The sequence below is a fragment of the Parasteatoda tepidariorum genome, chromosome 3 (genome assembly GCF_982258835.1).
Source record: "Parasteatoda tepidariorum strain Cologne lab strain chromosome 3, Ptep-v5.0, whole genome shotgun sequence".
Taxonomy (NCBI): domain Eukaryota; kingdom Metazoa; phylum Arthropoda; class Arachnida; order Araneae; family Theridiidae; genus Parasteatoda; species Parasteatoda tepidariorum.
Window position 1 is genome coordinate 76,518,697 of NC_141757.1, and position 21,035 is coordinate 76,539,731.

At 27.5% G+C, this 21,035-nt stretch overlaps 1 protein-coding gene across 1 annotated transcript in view; it reads left to right on the forward strand.

Moving 5' to 3' along the window:
• The first annotated feature begins 4,612 nt into the window (after positions 1 to 4,612).
• Positions 4,613 to 21,035, forward strand: part of LOC107449426 (uncharacterized) — a 46,646-nt gene continuing 30,223 nt past the window's right edge. The window contains exons 1-5 of the mRNA XM_087159621.1: positions 4,613 to 5,200; positions 11,418 to 11,713; positions 12,585 to 12,711; positions 13,401 to 13,615; positions 17,487 to 17,657. Coding sequence (XP_087015747.1) covers positions 5,166 to 5,200; positions 11,418 to 11,713; positions 12,585 to 12,711; positions 13,401 to 13,615; positions 17,487 to 17,657 — 844 coding nt within the window. The 5' untranslated portion in view covers positions 4,613 to 5,165. The remainder of the gene's footprint in view (positions 5,201 to 11,417; positions 11,714 to 12,584; positions 12,712 to 13,400; positions 13,616 to 17,486; positions 17,658 to 21,035) is intronic.

Sequence of the window (21,035 nt, forward strand, 5' to 3'; positions counted from 1 at the left end):
GCGTAATAATATAAAGATTTTTCCTTATCCTTATATTATCTCTATCTACTAAATAGTGATCTAAATTATATCCAAAGATATAGATTCATTGTGTTCATCCAATGATTATTTCATGATTAAAAAAATATTTATTTATTTTTAATCATTCAATATAATAATTGTAAGTACAAATTTTGAACTGACAGGAAAACAGCAATTTAATCAAAGTAATTTTAAATTACAAAATCCAAACTTTAATTAATTCTCAAGTAATGAGTATTTTTGATTAATTCTCAAATAATAAAAATTTAAGAATACGACTTTTTTTTAAATTTCATAACTCAGAAATTTTTCAAATGATTTCACTCAAATTTTAATTAAAAATTTGCCATGAAATGTAGTAAAAATCTGAATGTTTTGCAATTCTGAAAGTTTTCGATCATATTATTAATTCCAAAAATATTTGACAGATATTTACTTAACGTAAAGATATTTAAAATTATGTTTTGCATTAAATTATATTATTAATGCTCATAAATGATGCTGTTTTTAATGGTTTATTAAATTAGTTCGCCGTAACTTCTATTCAAAATCTATATATATATATATATATATATATATATATATATATATACATATATATATATATATATATATATATATATATATATATATATATATATATATATATATATATATATATATATATACATATATATATATATATATATATATATATATATATATATATATATATATATATATATATATATATATATATATATATATATATATATATATATATATATATATATATATATATATATATATATATATATATATATATATATATATATGTATGTATTTTTTCAGTTGAGCTGTTTTATTTACTTCTTTCTTTAGACGAGTAGAGTTTATTTTAAGACCAATTACCTTGTCCTTCTGTAAACTTCCGAAACAAAAACATAAATACTCTTTCATAAAGATTCAATAGAAACAAACAGTTCCTAATCTGAGAATCTTCAGTTTACTGAACGAATTCATATACATTTTTATCTGAAAAGAATTCTTGCTGAAAAAGGCAGATAAAAGAAAGAAAGCGAAGAAGAGAAATCGAAAGAAAACGATTAACGGGCAGAATTAGAATGCCGTGAAGAAGTAAAATATTAGTTTTTACAATTGTTCTATTTTGATCTTTAGGGTGATAACCTTTTAACTTTATATTATATTTGAGAACAAAATATAACAGTTGTTTTTATTAATGACCAAAATAAAACAGTTTTATCTCATCAGTACTTTCCTTTATGGATCATCTGATGAGGTGATAAAATTCGATCTTCAACCATGCATGCGATTCGATTTCACTTGCGAAACTTTCTGTTTCCTTTATATTGGTTAAATTTAATTATAGTTTTGATTTTTTTATTAAAAATAATTTATGATGTGAGAGTGAGAAATAGTCCTTTTTATTTTTACTCTGGTACTATTTTCAAATTCAGGATGAAGTCATTCAGGCCTTTATTATTTCTTTTCGGTGAAATAGTGCTTCCAGGTTTAACTCGCATAAGTTTTCTTTGTTACTTCACCAGGTTAATGTTTTGTTTGCAATCGATAATTATTTGGTTTCTAAACTACACAAATTTCTTTTTGGTTATAAACTTTCTCATAATTTCGCTCCTGCTTTTTTTTTTCAAAAACAATATTTGTTTTTGAAACCCATGAAGTTTATTAATTTATAAATCATTTAAGCTAAAAGTACTGTTTTAGGTATAATGCATTTTACAAGAGTGTATAACTCTAATACTGATTTTTTAGCAAATAAAATTGAAAAAACAATTGATCACAATAAAAACAAAATTAATTGTATCTCCAGCAGTAACATATCTTGTTCAGATTGAAAATCCATAATTTATTTCGAACTGTTGAACCTTATTCTGCACATAGAAAAAATAAATGAACAGAAAAGGAATTAATAATATTACAAAATGATGAAATTACTGTTTTAGGTATAATACATTTTACAAGAGTGTATAACTCTAATACTGATTTATTAACAAATAAAATTGAAAAAACAATTGATCACAATGAAAACAAAATTTATTGTATCTCCAGCAGTAACATATCTTACTCGGAGTGAAAATCCATAATTTATTTTGAACTGTTAAACCTTATTTTGCACATAGAAAAAATAAATGAGCAGAAAATGAATTAATATTACAAAATGATGTTTTATGAATGAAAAAAAAAATATTGTATCTCTAGCAGTAACTAATTCAGAGTGAAAACCGATAATTTATTTTGAACTGTTAAGCTTTATTTCACACATAAGAAAAATGAATTAATTATATTACAACATAATGTTTTATAGATAAAAAAAACATATTTTTAACTTGCATTGATTTCATAATATTTTTTAATTGATTTAAGGAAAATAAAAGAAAATTTTTTTCTGTCTCTGACACTAAAGGTCATTAATAGAAAATACAAAAAAAACTTTAATTGTGCTCTAAAATTATGCTTATTTAAGTAGAAATCTGAGTCCATCAGCTGATTTTTGACAAAATTTATTAACTCAAATAAGGACCTTTCTCAATATTTTTTTTTTATTCTCTACCACGATTTTTATCAATGGATCTCAATATCATAACAATAATAAACGCTCGCTAAATGTTCTGTTTTTGAGAACTAAACCGGAAACTCTTATTCCCAAAAACAGAAACAAAAAAAGAGGACTTTTTTTTTTCACTAAACGACAGAGCCTAGATGTAAGCTTACAGAATCCGATTTAAAACTTTTTCGAGATTCGAAAAATTATGAGTATATTTTTCTCAGTGAAAGCAAGACTGGACTTTTCATTCAAAAACTATTGATGTCTATTGATGGAAAGATAATTCATGTTTGCTTAAACGAAAAATTATTTTGAAATTACAGATAAATGTATTAATCAATTCAACAAATTTCATTAATAAGGAAAACACACCCATAAAGTTTTCGAATTTTTTTTTTATTTTTACGAAACTTAACTAGAAGCATAATTTGAAAACATTTAAAAAAAATTTTCTTGTAAAAGCTTATTCGCGCAATTTTTGAACCGAAATACGAGCTAGTTCAACTGAAAAATTTTCAATCCAACTATCAATAAAGTTCAAAACTTTTAATTAAGTAACTCCTATTGCACATAAATTGCGTTTAAAGTCATCAATCAATATACCACCATTTTATTAAATTACTTTAAAAATTATCTAATTCGTTTAACTGTAACTATAATAATAAATGTTGTTAAAAATTTAAATTTAATTTAAAGAAAAAAATCAAAAAATAGGCTCTGTAAAATTAAAACTAAATAAATGGTAATTCAAAATAAGTAAAAGGCACCATAGGCTTACATAGCTAAACCTTACGTCTAACAGTCGACCAATTTTTTCCAAATTTCTTCAAACTACATTTTTAAATCTTTTTTTTTTTTTTTTTCTTAAACTTAAAAATTATAAAAATAAATACTCATGCTTACATTTATATAATTGCACAGTAAATTTACTAAAAATTATATCTTGTAAAATATTTATTCGATAGAAAATAACATGATTTCTATATAGTTTTGAATAACTACTATAATACTCGACATGACACCCGCAACCGGCAAGGATATACTATATATAATTTTTATCAGGTGCCCGCAATCAGCCGAGTAAGAAAATTAAATTTTTACCTGTTACCTGGATCGGGCAGTATATAAGATCAACTACTTTTTTTTCATTATTAATAATTTGAAACAATTTTGAATTGAAGAGTCAAAAACCTGTTAAAATTCGAATGTCAATAACTTTTACTATATGTCCCTACAACTATGTATTATACAATTTAAGAATTCTTTTATTGTCTTACGTTCTTGGAAAACTGCTGCGAAATCTGTGACACACACCTACTGTCATTGTTATTTTCTCATAGATTCCTGCTGTCATATTTTTTATACTAAAAAACAACTGTAAATTCAACCATGTACTGTTAATCCTAAAAGGTTTAAAAACATTCATTATTGCCTCATTATTACTTCTCAAATAGGGAATAACTGCAAAAGATAATTAGCTTACAGAACTCAAATCTTGCTTAAAAAAAATTACTTTGAAAAGCACAGTTTACATTTTCTTTTAAATGCATAGTACATATTCTTTTAAACGCACTGCATATAAATGAAATTTGTGAACCTTTATATGAACCAAAAGATCTTTAATAGTTTGGAATATTAAATTGAAATGTTCTATATTTCATAATAAATTAAGTGTCTTAGAACTAATTTGTAATTTAATGATAGTACACATTTTATATAAATAAAAAACGCAAGAAAGTTCAAGATATATTTCTTTTTTTCTTCTTTTTTTTAAAATAGAAATAATGAACATTTTTCCTTATGAATCCAAATTCAATTTACTGCAATCAATGAAAACGGAAACAAATAGAAAACTCTTTATTTTATGTTAAATATCAGCGAATTTAATTGGTAAACAATTTTATTATATCGTTAAGTCGCATCATTTTGGTTAAGATCTTGAAACACATTTTAGAGCAATAAATAAATAAGCATACATATTAAAATAAAACATTTGTTGTGAAATAAACGTGTACTCAACATGTACAGAAACAGGGTGTCACAATCCACGGCGAGTTTGGAAAAAGACTATTTAAAATTAATTTATAATGCAGAGACTTTTCCTTGGCAAATAACTCATTTGCCTCTATTGACGGATGTACTTTATTGTTTTCTCACGCGCTTCAAAGTGTCAGCCCTCTTTTAATTTAAGTACCTTTCTTTCAAAAGCGAGTCAACTGAAGAAATGGAAAACTCTCTTTATGAAATGATTTGTAAGCAGTCATCATTGGGTCAGTGGGTTAGTGAACTGTCTATTTACAACGCCACCTTCTGGTCAGCGGTATTGTGCAGGTGTTTTTTTCTTTCTTTCTTTTTCATCAAAGATATCGTCTGCCCAAAGAAAGAGCTTTATTTGTTTTGTTTTTTCTTCCCTTTTTTTTCTTCCTCTCTTCCTGAAAGAAAAGTTGTTAGAATATTTTTTTGTTCCATGAATGGAACATGTTTCTTCAGAGCAAGAGGAATGAAGTGTGGAATTATCAGTAATTTATCAGAAAGTCCAGCAGATATCGATGAGCATTTAAGGATTATTTATTGAGAAATGAGGTGGGGATTTTTGCATCACCGTTATGATAGGTATGTCATAATAGTATTTTCTGAAATTTTTATTTCTAATAATAAGTTTAGTCTTTTAATCTTATTTAATATAATCTTGATAATAATTAATTGTTAATAATTTATAAACTCAGTAAACTACAAAAAAATATAAATAAACTATCAATTTTTACTTGCTATTCCTTTTTATTTAAATGAGACTGAATTTTTTTTTTTTTTTTTTCATTGAGACATGAGGTGGAGATTTTTGTATTATCTTTATGTATATCATATTATTATTTTGTTAAATAATACATTTTTATGAAATAATAAATTGATCTTGTTTGTTCCTAGTAATTTATAAATTCGTTTGAAAATTACTCTAGTCAAATAATAGCAAGCTATCGGTTTTTAATTATTACTTTCAGACATTAATATTGTATACTTTTTCAGTAAAGTAATTTACAAATATTTTGCATTTATTTCCTTAATTCAAGCATTATGTAAAATGATATGTATATTTTTTCTCAAATAATAATTTTATGTTTCAAATTAAATTTTCTTTAAGCTATGAAAGTTATAAGCAATTTTCCAATATGCTTAACTTGTAATTATAATATTTCATAATTATATATAATAATTAAAATTAATTACGTAATCATTGTAAAATTTCTCACTTATAATATGTCAGTATATTTTATTTGTTTCATTATTTCTCTTTCTTGCATTTTTCATTAGTCAACTTTATGAATTTTTATTGTTCTTTAAGCTAGATTATTTCATAATTTCTTTTGACTTGAAGTTTCTAACTTTGTTCTCTAACAAAGTGTTTCGATAATATTTTAATTTTAAAATTTCAAGTTTAGCTACTTGTATGAAATATCCCCAGTTATGGAACATACTCTTACATTTTACTTTATCCTTTTTTAATATTTGTGGTTGTTTAAATAAACTATCTTTAAAATATAATTCTACACTTAATTTAGTTCGATATTTTTTCTTTAAATTCATAGAAATAAACGTTTGATTCTTCCACTCATTGATTTGTCATACCTGTGATAGGTATATTTTTTAATTAAGATACAATCTAAAATAATCTGTGATAGGTATATTTTTTAATTAAGATACAATCTAATATTTGAAGGAGTGTATGCTATCAATTTTCGTAATTAAACAAATTAAATTATAGATAATCATTTCTTTTAGTTTTATTTGTAACATATTTAGATACTTGCTTTTTTATGAAATTTTTTTTTTCGAATAATTGCAAAATTATGTCTTAAAATAACTTCATTTGTTTAATTTTCTCACAATTCATTTGTTTTCTTTAAATAAGTGCATTACATTCTGAATCACATATGGTGATATGTTATTTAGAATATAATGTATAATATTTATTTAAACTTTTGTTCCTATTCGTCCCAAAAAATGGACGAAATCGAGTGTTTTTTTTTTAATAAATTTTTTCTCAATCTATTGAGTTATAGGGAAACTATTTCAGAATTTTCAACTCCATATTATTTTTCTGCATTGAGTAACATTACGGAAACCGGTATTGTTGCAGAAAACATGCTTTTCTCATTCTGAACTGAATTAGTGATATTATAATCTATCTGAAAGAAAAAAATTTCAAATCATGAATCGAAAATTAAATATATGAATTTGTTTAATTACAACAAGAAAAATAATCCGCCCGAAAATTCAATTCAAATTTTCATACTCCAAAGTCAAAAAGATTTCATTCCGTTTTTTTATATGTATAAGGAAAAAAAAAAGGTTGCTACAATTTCTTTTCTTATTTTTCACACTTATTTGTAAAGCTATACGCTTAAGATGAAAATCAAGTAATATTTTTAAAACATTCTATTCAAATTAAATTGTTTTTGTATGTTTCATACAATTTATTTATTTGTCGTTAGTTATTATAAGATTTATTTATTGATAAATGGTTGTTGTTATTAAAATGAAAATTACTCTTCTTTCAAATTAAATTTTCTGAAACTTCAGATTAATAGATTTAGATGTTTTAATTATTTAATTAATATTTTTAGCTTATGTTACATCAATTATGACAATAAGCTGCTTGCTTATAAAATATGTAAGAATACTAATAAATTTACAATTTATAGTATTAATTAATTATACTATAACTTTATAGTGTTATTAATTAATACTATTTATAGTATAATAATTTAAAAGTTTACAAATAAATTTACACATAAAATATGCCATGTGTAAATTTAAAAGTCATTCTTTTTAAATACGAACAGTAACTGTTAATAAAATATTTACTACCAATTATATAATAACAAATCAATTACTACTAGTATTTAACAATTATTTGCTATTTCATTTCTGTATTTATTTCTTGCAACATTAAAAATCTAATCTATAATAATTGATGCAAACTGAGCTGTATATTTTATGACATAAGACTTATCACAAATATTTTATTTACTTCAAGTTAAATTATGCAGTTTTTAAGAGGCGATTTCCAGGCTTTAATTGTCCAATGGGTCACTCAAAATAGCGATGCGGGTCAGCGCGTAACCTTCGGTTTCTCTGACATATTTTAAGATCATTGTAATAATTACAGATTAAAGGTTAACATAGGATCTACGGAATAACTTAATGTTTTTGCATGGATCAACGACCATCATTTCTACAACCTAAAAAAAAAATATAAGTCATAAGATTTTGGTTGAGATTGTAAACTGAAAATTTCTGCGTTGTAAATTACATATGTGGAGTTGGAATTATAAATTCAAAAGCAAAATGTTTGCTGACAGTTTTTAGGTGAAGAAACATTGCGTGTTGCAAATGGTGTGAAAACGTAGTGTTTAAATCATTTCATTCTAAGATAAAATTTATATTACTATCTCACGCGTAAATCATTATTTTTCAATTACTTTACCGTTTATTTCATTGGTTATTTCTATGCTTTATATGTAAGAAATTGAAAGTAATGGTTCTGATTTTAATAAAATAAATCTTTCTGTCATCTATTATTTCTGCGAAAATTTCTTGTGCGGAAAAGTTTAGTAGTTATATTTATTACATTCCAACTTTCTTCATTTCTTTTTCGTCCTTAACCAGGATTCACAAGTTTTTGACGATTGATTTTTTTATCTGGTTTTAACCATGGTTTTCTCTGTCATGTCCAAAATCCCTTTAGATATAGTTGAAAATCGTCAAAAACCCAAAATTTTGTCGTGAGGATAATTATTAGCTATTATAAGTCTGGGGAATTTATAAATAAACTTACATATAAAATTATAAGTGATCAATCAATTATTTTGACATTAAACTCTCTTTTTGTTTTGGCAATTGCTGTCAATATTAAATAATTATATAATATTATGTAATATTAAATAATTAATTGATAATTATGTAATATTAAATAATTATAAATAAAAATGCGCAAAATAGCATTTTATCCAATCCGTTAATTTTTTTAACTTTTGAAAATGAAACTAGAAACACAATCATCTTATACGAAAGAAAACATGACAAACATTCTTGTTCAAAAAAAGAGTGCAGAAAATTATCAGAGCCTAATATTTCCTCAAAACTAAGTTTTTCATTAATCAAAATTTCACCGAAAATTTAGCATTTTTTTTTTTTTTTAGTACGATAACTTTTTAAAAATATTTTTGGTAAGTAAAATTTATATATTGCTAAAAAATTTTGATAACAAAAACAAGAAAAGAATTGCTTTGATTTTTTCACAATTCTCGAATAAACGAGCGTATGTATTAAAAATATTATAAATCAAAATATATGGAAATATTAATAATTTATTAAATTAAATTCAAGGGTCCATCATAAATTTGAGGAATTCCATTAATAAATACGCAATTTGACACGTAATATTTTTTAACAAGAGGCACATTTTTTAACTATAAAAAATTTTGTAAGAATTTTTTGGACTGAACGTTTCCCCAGGGTTGCCTGAATTTTAATCAAAACCTTGTTCACGCGATTGGACATATTCCGCACCTCTGCATATAAGTAATAACAAATATTAAGAATAAAAAGAAAAAAAATTAAGTTGAGATCAAATAATTATTGACGATCACTGATTATAGTAGTATATAATGTTGATTTACTATCTTATAAAACGTCCCCAATGACAAAAAAAAATAAATTCTTTCAGGTTTTTGACAGTTTGGTCAGATTTCGGCATTTTATGACAGTTTTTGACGCTTTTCGACAAGTTTTTGATGTGTCATGTCAACCCTGTCTTTAACCTATTAATGCCAAGTTGGAATACTTCAATCACAGTTTGTATATGTATTAACGGACAATCGAATTTAAGGATTCTGATTTCATCCAAAAAATAATTCTGCCATCGATTATTTTGGGGAAACTAATTTGATCATGAAATATTAATTAGTTCCTATCATTTTCTCACTCTTTCTCTTTTTTTCTTCATTTCGTTAATATTCAAGTTGGAATATTTGATGATATTTTGTCTAGATCTAAATTGGCTAACGAATATAACGATTATGATTTCATCCAAAAATAATTCTTTCATCGATTATTTTGGCGATTACTTGAATTATGAAATATTTATTACTTCCTATAATAATTTTGTTCCTCCTTCTTCTTCAAGTCGGAATATTTCAGTAATATTTTGTTTATATTTAAAAGGCCATAGAATTTAACAATTCTAATTCTAATATATAAATTATTCTCTCATCTATTAGTTTGTTTAAACTATTTTGTAAATGAAGTATTAATTACTTCCTCTCATTTTATCTATTTTTACTTTTTCTTCTTAAACTCATTTATGTCCAAGTCAGAATATTTCAATGATATTTTGTCAATATTTAAATGGGCCATCGAATTTAACGATTCTAACTCCAAAAAATAAATGATTTTCTCATCTAATTTCTATATGGATAAACTATTTTGTAAATGAAATATTTACTAGTTCCTATCATTTTATTCCTTCTTACTCTTTCTTCTTTTTCTCGTTAATGTCCAAGTCGAAATATTTTAATGATGTTTTGGTGATATTTAAATGGGCTATATAATATAACGATTCTGATTTCACCTAAGAAAATAATTCTATCAACGATTATTTTGACTATTTTGGTTAACTATTTTGAATATGAAATATTTATTAGTTTCTATTATTTTACTCCTTTTCCTCTTTTTTCTTCAACTTATTAATATCTTAGTCGAAATTGATATTGTTTTTGTTCTTTTAAAATGGGCCATCGAATTTGACGATTCTAACTCCATCAAATAAATTACTCTTTCATTTATTCAATTTAGTTATCATTTTACCTCCTCTTTCTTCTTCAACGCATTTAAGTCCAAGTTGGAATATATCAATGATATGTTGTCTATATTAAAATGGGCTATCGAATCTAACAATTCCAATTTCTTCCAAAAAATAATTACTTTATCGATTATTTTGACGAAACTATTTTGAATAATGTTGTTGTTCATTTACTTCGCACTAGAGCTGCACAATGGGCTATTGGCGATGGTCTGGGAAACATCCCTGAGGATGATCCAAAGACATGCCATCACAATTTTGATCCTTTACAGAGGGGATGGCACCCCCGCTTCGGTAGCCCGAGGACCTGCACGCGAAGTCGAGCACTTTACGGTAGAACAGTTTAACGAGGACCAATACCGCACACCCTCGATCCCTGCGCAAACTGGTCACCCACCCGCACACTGACCGTAGCCAGTGATGCTTGACTTCGGTGATCTGCTGGGAACCGTGTCTTAACGATCAGTCCACTGCGGGACCTATTTTGAATAAGAAATAATTATTAGTTCCCTATCATTTTATCCCCTCTTTCTTCAACTCATTTAACGTTCAAGTCGGAATAATTCAATGACGTTTTGTTTTGTATTTAAATTCCATCCAATCAACTGTTCTGCCATCGTAAGTGAAACTCTCGTGAGTGTAAAATGTCAAATAGTTTCTTTTAAAGAAACTATTAGACATTTCATCCGTATTTTCTCTTAATTGTTAATTTAAATAAGAGGTTGTTTTAAGCTTTTTTTTCAATTAGATGTTTGACTGTTACTTTTTTTTTCAAGTTTTCCAACCAGTATAATTTAAATTTAATTTAAATAGTCAAAGAAACTAATTAATGTCTGACAATGCTAAATATTGCAACATAATTATAATCAATGCATAGTTGTGCTCCTTTTTGTCACAACAACGTCACAAGACAAAGATTAAGTAAATGTATTAATATTAATTCAAAACTGAACACTCTATTCTTTCTAGGTTCAACGTTTTTATTGTCATCATATGCAACTTGTTTTATCTAATCAGTGTAAGTCATGCATTAAGTAGTATAGAAACTTTTGACGCCATAGTTCCTCGCACTGTATCTAGTCATAGACGTCATGAAAGACAAGTCAATTTCCAAAGCACCTCTAGTGACAAAACACCAATACCAACACCAAAAGTTACGAGATTACCACGCATTTCATCTCTGGAGCTTGGAGAAATTGTTGGTAAAGCTGTAGTTGAGATAGACAAGAGGCTTAACTCTTTGGAACAGCGTATATTCAGAAATGGTAAGCTTCTCGACTTTAATACTATGAAATATCGAGTGTTCCAATTATGACAGACAATTTGAAAAATTTATTTTAAAAAGAACTGAAAGGGGTCATAACCACATGTTGTCTCATGTTTTGCCATACGAAGTTTGTATAAAATCCGTTCGATAAGCTAAGTTTATCAGCAATACAATTCAGTAATACTAATGCACGTGAGCTTGCACAGGATAATTTTATTTTCAAAATGCCATTTTAAAAAATATACTCTTCAGTTTATGTTTTCTAAAGTTTAAAATTTTCAAAGCTAAAATTTCATGATTATTTTTTAATTAATTTTAAACAAACAAAAATAGCACCTGCTTATTATTCGCATTATTCTGAATAAACCGTAACCACAGCCTTTAATATATCGTATTTGCCGTTGTACAGGTCATTTGGTAAACCAAATAACGAAAGGAAAGGAACTAATTGTAGTTTTCATTTAAACATTCTACTATTGTGTATGATCTATTCTGATATAAAGATTGCATTCACAACGATATTATTTTAAAGTTATCATTAAGAATTTTATGCAGTCCTTCCATCGTAATAAGATGATTGAAAGCCAAATCCTGATACCGGTTAATTAATTGAAATGGAGATTTCTTAGAAACTGAAACTAAAAGAAGGTATAAGAAACTACCGTAGGAGTCAGAAAAGCTTCGCACCAACGATGATTCTTTTACTAAATGACATCCCATATAGAAATAAGTTGTGTGAAAGTCAACAGTCTTCTTACGGAGGACTGCCTACAGGACTGTTACATGTTTAAAGTTAAAAAAAAATTACAGAATTGCTTTGTCTCTATACTGTTTTAAAACCGTTGTAAAAAAATATATATCCTCTGTAGGTATTGTGCTTGATCCTGGTAGTCCATCATGGTTTGCAGCAGCATCAGCAAAAACAAAAGTTGCTGCCAAAAACGTTTCCAGAATGGCACTTGTGTCAGAAGAAGCATCAAAGCTTTTACTTCAACAGTAAGAATTTTTTAAAAAATATTTTTACTCATTGCATGTGAATTTACATCGGTTGAAATAAAAAATTCCATGTTAATGTATCCTGCCTCTTGTTTATGCTTTTTAATTGAAAAGAAAATATTTTGTAAACAGATACCTGGAGTTTTTATACATTTTGATGCTAATTTTCTCGAGTATTTTCATTGATTTTTGTTTCACAAATATTGCAGAATTACACTAAAGTTAGTTTCTTCTCAAACTTAGATTATTAATTTCGTTCGGTATAAATTCTTTGCTTAGTGTAAGGCGAAGAATTTTTTTTTATATCGGGTTATTGTTATCATATCTAAAAATATGTCCAATCTATATCTGCAAGATGAACTGCAGGATGCAGGATAAAACTGTAGGATTTTAATTACCTTAACTACATCTGGCTCTATACATTATTTGTTCTATAGCTTAAAGTTGTATTTGATTCTCCGTACTTCATTCTCCTTAACTGCACCAAAAATTCTACTCGATCTTTCATTCACAATAAGTAGTACGAATTTTTAAAGCACTATATTAAATTTTCGAATGAAATATAAAGTTGAGTGACTAAGGATTTATCTGGAACTTCTTGAAAGTGTGGTAAAAAAAATTATTTCGAATTTTTGGAAAACAATTTTCATTTCTTTTAGAGAAAACAAATTATTCTTGATAATTTTCAGGTATAAGTTGAGTAAAGATCAAGTTCTTCATGCCCTTCCAACCGTTGACATAAGGGGAACAGCTCTGGAAAAAGACTGCCCATTTATGGTTGATTTTCCTTGTCGTCCCAAAAAGTATCGAGCTTATAGTGGATACTGCAACAACGTTCAGAATCCTCGTTGGGGAAATGCAAATACTGGGTACATTCGTTATCTTGCCCCTGATTATTCAAATAGTAAGTACAGTTGATTACTTTATTTTATGATTTATAATATCCCAGAATGCAGTTGATAAATTTTAAGTTGCATAGTATCGTGAGTATAGTATCTTTAAGCTGGTTTTAATACAGAAAAATAAGCGAATACAGTAACTAACTTTTCATCTAATGATCGGGATTTCAAGTATTAGGAAGCAATTTTAGTGGTTAGAGTCCATATCCTTAAAAATATTATAAGTAATTTATGCAGACGACATTTTAAGCTACAAAATTAAGCACAAAAACGCACTTTCTCTAAAGAAGCATGCCTTTTTTCGCCAGATTCGAATTCTTGTCCCTGAAAGTATGGGGGCTAGCCACAATCCTGAAATTGTTTGTAATAAAAGAGTGGGAGGGGAGTTAGAGAGAATATTTCACTATCTCAGAAAGTTGTATTTTTAAATTTTTCTTTCTTAAGAACTTACTGGAGTAAAAATTTTATACCTAACAATTAAAATTCTTTGACCAGCAGTAAATTAAATTATAAATTAAGAAAAATAATCTTTTAATTTACTTCATTAGTTCCAGAATGAAATTAAAATTTCAGAGCAAAGGAACAATCTATTGGGGTCATATTTTTTAGTTTGCGGATAATCTCCATAATTTGAGCTTTAAGGAAATCCCCATCATAAAAAATTATGTTTATTACGAGAAAGTACGTTTCTTTGTCTGATTTTGTAATTTAAATTATGGTCTGCACTAATTGATTGGCATAATTATGGTTAGATTCTTAAATCATTAGGTTTATGTTCTATTACGTGAATCTATTCATCTATCAAAAATTATGCTGGGTGTTCACTTATTTATTTTGCTCACTGTAATACGCAAAAGTGCTACAACCGATTTCTTACGCTAAAAAAATTTTTTTTCAGCTTGAATGGAAATGAGATTGGGATGAGATTTAGTATTAATATGGGAAAGCTGTTTATTAAACTTTACATTGTTTTCTATTATTTCAATTGACTCTTGCACTTCAAGAAGAAGATTACGGATACCAACACATGTGACCTATGACGACAGCTCCAGCTGATCGCTTATAAGCAAAATGGCATATTAAAGTCGAGTAGAGTTTTTCCACATAAATTAGAATGTTAATTATCGTGAAGATAATTAAATACAATAGAGTATCGCGCATCGAATTTGTTGAAAGATAATTTTTTTCGTGTACGTCTTTTTAACTTAGATTTTTATTTGTTTATGCATTTTATTGTAACCATGATATCTATATATATTGTACCTGGCTACTTCTATGCATAATTAGTTTCTTTATGTCCTACATGGCTTCGTGCTTGTCTTTGTGTTAAGTAAGAAATATATAGTGAAAGAATTGAAATCTTTGTGAAAGAATATAGAATATGTCACTTAAGAAAATTGATACTGGGTGAGCTTGGCTTACTCGAGATCGAATGGAAAAAACAGTTGCTAACGTGAACAAATGCCACTTTTCAACAACCAATCAGGATCGAGATACCATTGCTACGTCACTTGCAGGTATCATATTAAACAACACAATTATTTTACTATAAAAAAGCACGGCGCGATTAAGCTTGATAAGTATGTCATTACAGATGTAATTAAAATTTTTAGAAATCCTAAGTTTATGCAAAATGCCTATAAGAACTTTTCTAATCATAAATACATAATGTATGATTATCATAATACTCAAGTTCTAGCTCCTGTTTGTGTTATATTACGAGTTACAGAAATATTCAAATCTATAACTTCGTAACTTTGATCGCAACTAACGATAGTTCTGAAATAGAACATCATGCATTTATAAAGAACTTATCCAATGAAACTAGGAACACTTATTCGCATTGTATGAGGAGGAATAAGTAAAAACCTATCTTAAATTTGGAATCGAGAGAGACAGCAATGAATTTTAAAGTTTTTATTTATTGTCAATACTGCATATAACATTTTAAATTCTTAATATTGCGTCATTTGTCACCATAAATCTTGCGACACTCATCCAAAAAATTTGAAATTCTTTTATTTTTATAAAATAAATATTCTGCTCCAATTTCATTAAAAAACGTTTTTATTTACATAAGTTGTTCATCATAACGTCAGAGTTCTTTTTCTTCGCCATAGCAACATAAACTTGACAGCTTTTAGAAAATAAAACGATAATAAGTAAAACGAGATAAATTCTAGCTCATAGGTCACACGCAATTAAATAATAAATAAATAGAAAGTATGTACCACCTGCTTTTAACATCAACGTATGCGAAAGAAATGTTCCATGATTATCTCTCATAAAATCTAAGTTGCCATTTTGATGGTCTAACCATGTAACATTGCAAATTAGCGATTTATATTCTGCTCTAATAAAATATCATATAACATATTTTATCTATGATGTTTTCTAATATATTTAATATGTATTCTTCAAGAGCATAAAGCTTTTGTTTAATTAACTAACAAAATATTAAAGTATTCAATAATATTACCACTAATATAGTCATATAGTGCTAGGTTCACTCCTAACTTAATTCTGTTATTAATGATTTATACAAGATGTTCTGTAAGGCCCGGGTTTAATGTATTTTTAAAATCCTTGTAAAAATGCAATTAAAAAATTGTACACATTAGTGTTCACAAACTATTACGTAACTCTTGGGGTAAGACGCTATCGAAATCTACAAATTACAATAGAGAAAGGTAAGATCGACTACATCAAAACCTCTTTGATCACCGCACAGTGGGCCAGCATCCAATGTTTCGTGGCCAAAATTTGTATTTCGATAAAATTTGTTTTAAAATTTGTATTTAGGGGTTTTTATGTGCTGGTAAATTAAATTCATAGTTAAAATTTCGAAATACACTAAAAATAACCCCCCCTCCAAAAAAAAAAAAAAATATTTTCGGCTGAAATATGGCGAGCAAAAATAAAAAAATAATATAGTACGTTTAAATAATTAAATATAGTAATGAAAATATAATAATTTTCATAATTTTATATTAAAAATGAAAAGCAAATTATATTTCTGAAGTAATATTACAAAATAACGCGAAAACATGAAGAAAAAAAACATAATTTTTGTTTTTTGGTTTATTTAGTCCATCTTTGCAATACGAGCAAAATGGGGCAGATTTTTTCGAAAGAAGAAACATCAAAGAAGACAACAAAAAAAAAGTTTAGCTAATTACCTCGTGGAACTTTTTGGAACTAATTTTCGAAAGTCATTCAAACATTGTAAAATGTCAAATGATAAGATATCTGTAAACTATAATTTTGTCAAGAGTATTAACTAATCCGACAAATTTAAAAATTGTACTATAATTTAACACTAATTACTCTGATAAAAATGTAACAGTAAGGTGAAATTCCTATATATATTTCTGAAATAAAAATTTAAAAGTTGCATTTGAAACAATTTTTTTAACATATTTTTCATTACATTGTTCTCTTGTCGGTTCAAAAAGTAAATTATAATGTTCGGAATGATTATGAATACTTAATTTGGGATATATTAAAACTGCCTACCAATATTTTAGTTGAAAAATTAATTTTTGACTTTTGGCCAAAGATCATAGTCTTCTGGCCCACAGTGCACCGGAGAGAACAGAGTATTAGAAACACCTTCAAGTTTCATCAGGCGATCAAACTAGTTTTGATGTTTTTTCTCTAACTTTCTGTCACTTGTGATCCAACCAATCACAATTGTTCTGACAGATTTCACTAGCGTTTTCTTATGTTCTTTTTTTTTTAAATTCTTTTATAAATATTCAAGATTTATGTTATATTTTAGACGTAAAGCGTTTAAACGAATTGCTTTCTAATAGAATTTCCTTTTCTTTATTAGTGATTCACAATTTCTAGAATGTCATTACTAATATATTTCAGATGTGAATAATCCACGAGAATCAATTTCCAGACAAGCTCTTCCCAGCGCTCTTGAAGTGAGTCGTTTAGTGCACTCAGATTCCGAGAGACCCCATCCTCATTTAACAGTTTTCCTGGCCATTTTTGCCGAATTCATTTTTCACGACATTTTTCACACATCACAAAGTGCAGGTAATTTTATGACCAAATTAACAATAATTTAATAATATTGTGAAACAAACATTGGGTGAATTTATTAAAAAGCTTATAATTTTGTTTATATTTATATATTAAAGCGTTTGGTAAGGTATGTATGGATTTCATTCTAATGACCTTAAACTGTATCAAACTTCATCACTCCATTATTTACTTTTGATAATTAGTGGAGTTTGTGGGCTCGAATCCCGCCGGCCGAAGACTCCCCATGTAGTAAATGGAGACTGATGCACGTTAAATATGTCGAGTCGCAAAGTCCTCCATGTTCCCATAACAAATCAATATTTCTGGGGGTACTGGATTGGAGATTGATCGTTCTCTGATTCAGGTCAAAATTACGATCTGTGGATGAATGAATGGGTTCGCTCTATAAACAGGCGTGATGTATGGGTGTGGCAGAAGTCGAATTCTTGGCCATAGATGGCGCCACTGGAAAACAAGAACAATCGCAGGCATATGTCAACAACAACAGTAATTATACAGTTTTTAGCATTAGAAAATGCAATAACAGAACATCTGATATACATTTTACATAATATACATATTAGCTTCCTTTTCTTACACAAATTTTTGTTTAGTATTTATTTTTAAAAATATTTATTTTTTTGCTGAAAATATGAAATAATATTTTTTTATTAACTTGTAGAAAAATATCTCTAAATAATTCTTCTAAAATTATACATTTCTACGATTTTTGAAAATAGTAAAATTGTTAAAAATTTTGGATAGTGTTTAAATATTGTTCATACTTGCTTGAATTTTAATAAGGTTGAACCATATTATCGTGCTATTTAATCAATCGTTCTTAAACTTAAATACCACGGTATTATGGTTCCACTTAACATCTGACGAAAAACAAAAACGAAAAATACGTTGCGTACGTTACAAGTCAAAAATTATTATTAAATGAGCATAAAAAGTATACTATATCGAAAAACGAAATAAAGGGTTACGAAATACAGTGAAAGCTCCAGGAACGAACACCTCTGTGTAGCGACGTCCTCTATTTGCGACCACTTTTACTACATAATTTTTTCCATAGAATTTATGTTAAGGAGAGACCATCAAAACCTCCCTCAGCGACCTCGCAAACCTCTGCACCAAATCTGGAAAAGGTCAAGTAAAACACTAAAAAAATATCAAAATAATTATTAACAAAGCAAATAAGTAGATTCAAAGACGTCAGCATATTTGTCAGTGGATCTCAGAAAGCTCTTTCTGACGATCTCTTCGTCATGTTGCATTTAGAGTGCACTAAAGACGATGCTATCAATGATTTATTTTTAGAGTCGAAAGTTAAATTAGAAAAAAAAGTTATTTTAGAAAATAACTAACCATCTTAAGGAAACAAACTTCTTTTTTTTTTAATTAATTTGTTTTTACAAATCAGTATAGGTAATTTTTATTGATGTTAAATTTTATTCATCTACCAGGTTTCATGACGCCGACAGAGGTGGCATTTCCGCACCAAGAAAATGACACTGAATACAATTAAAATTGTTAAATAAAATTCATGTACCTTTGATAACTCTTTGAAGTCAATGAAGGTAACCCCTAAGAACGACCAACGTTCATCTTACTGTGGAACAGCGAGTGTACGATTCACCATAGAATCCAAAAACGAATTAATGAGTGGGCTACAGGATTGACACGAATTGCGCTACTTGACAAATTCGCCAACGCGCTTAAAACCTTTAAGCTCTAATTTTTCGTTATTTTGAAGATTCGTAGTAGTAATAGTTGTAGTTGATTTACGTCGCACTAGAGCTGCACAATGGGCTATTGGTGACGGCCTGGGAAACATCCCTGAGGATGATCAGAAGACATGCCATCACAATTTTGATCCTCTGCGGAGGGGATGGCACCCCCGCTTCGGTAGCTCGACAACCTGCACGCGAAGTCGAGCACTTTACGGTAGAACAGTTTAACGAGGACCAATACCGCACACCCTCGGTTCCATACGCAGACTAATCCAAGTGGTCACCCACCCGCACACTGACCGCAGTCAGTGATGCTTGACTTTGGTGATCTGCTGGGAGCCGTGTCTTAACGATCAGGCCACTGCGGGATTGAAGATTCGTATAAGGGCAAAATTTTTATTTTTTTCTTGTTAATGCGATTTCAGTTACAGCCCATATAAGCTTATGAACTCCATGTAAAGGAAATAAATTACTTTAATAGTCTATTTTATTAATGTAACTTTTGATCATCGTTATCGTGCGTTTTTTACAGCACAGAAGTTTTTAATACTTATTTTCAGTTAAACATTGCTTGAAATCAGTTTCTAAAAATGCAGATACATCACTATTAGCTGAACGTTCATGATTTGAAACATCTCCTGATGTACTAAAACATTCTGAGTCAGAGAATAACAAGAAAATAGTTGAAATCGAACAATTAAATTAAAACTTTGAAAAATATTTAGAAAATTTTGTTGATATTTTTTATTTATTTTACAATTTTATATTTATTTGATAAATCATTTTAAAATACGATAAAAGAAAGCGACTGAAAATTAAAAATGAAAAAGTTTAATTTGGTATTTAATTTCAGGTAGTTCTCAATACAAACTAATTTTGCGACATTTACTTTCTTTTTCAGAGAAAACTGGTACGAAAATTTAACGTGACCAAGAAATTTATTTCAAGGAATTTACTATTACGAAACAAAGCGGATATAAAAATGCTTCGAAAATAATAATAGCTTAGATCAATAAATATAATTAAAATATGAGTAGAACTAATTAAATATTAGAAAAGAAAACTTGAGAGTACACTTTTAACTTTTTTATAATTTTAAGATGAATGATAACAATTGAGTTCAAAGAAGGATTATTTCATCTACACTACTTTACATTCTCACAATTACATATTTAAAATAAACGATTATTTCTTTTCTTTCAATGCGTGGTATATGAATATGATTAACACAAAAGCGCTGCATAAAATGAAAAATTTTTTTTAATCAATTCACTGAATCAAAGTCGTAGATAATCAATTCACAGAACCTACAAATTTGCATTTGAATACTGCGTATCTAATTATTTTTCTTTGTGATTTAAAAAAATGCCGGTTTCTTTTACCGACCTTTATGATACATATTTATACATTCGCCTTTATATTTATATGTTCACTTTTCCTCTTATATTGTTTTTTTTCCCTAAATAACTAAATAATCGACTTAATTTAAAAATGTAATCCTTGTGTTTAAATATAAACAGCTAATCTAGAGAAACAGATGTCGGGCAGAAATTTAAAGTAGCTTTTAGGAAATAGTAGATGCTTAGAGTTTTTAACTATTCTCCAAGTGCTAGTATTTTAAACTGAGTTTTTAAACTATGAATACTAGTGTGTA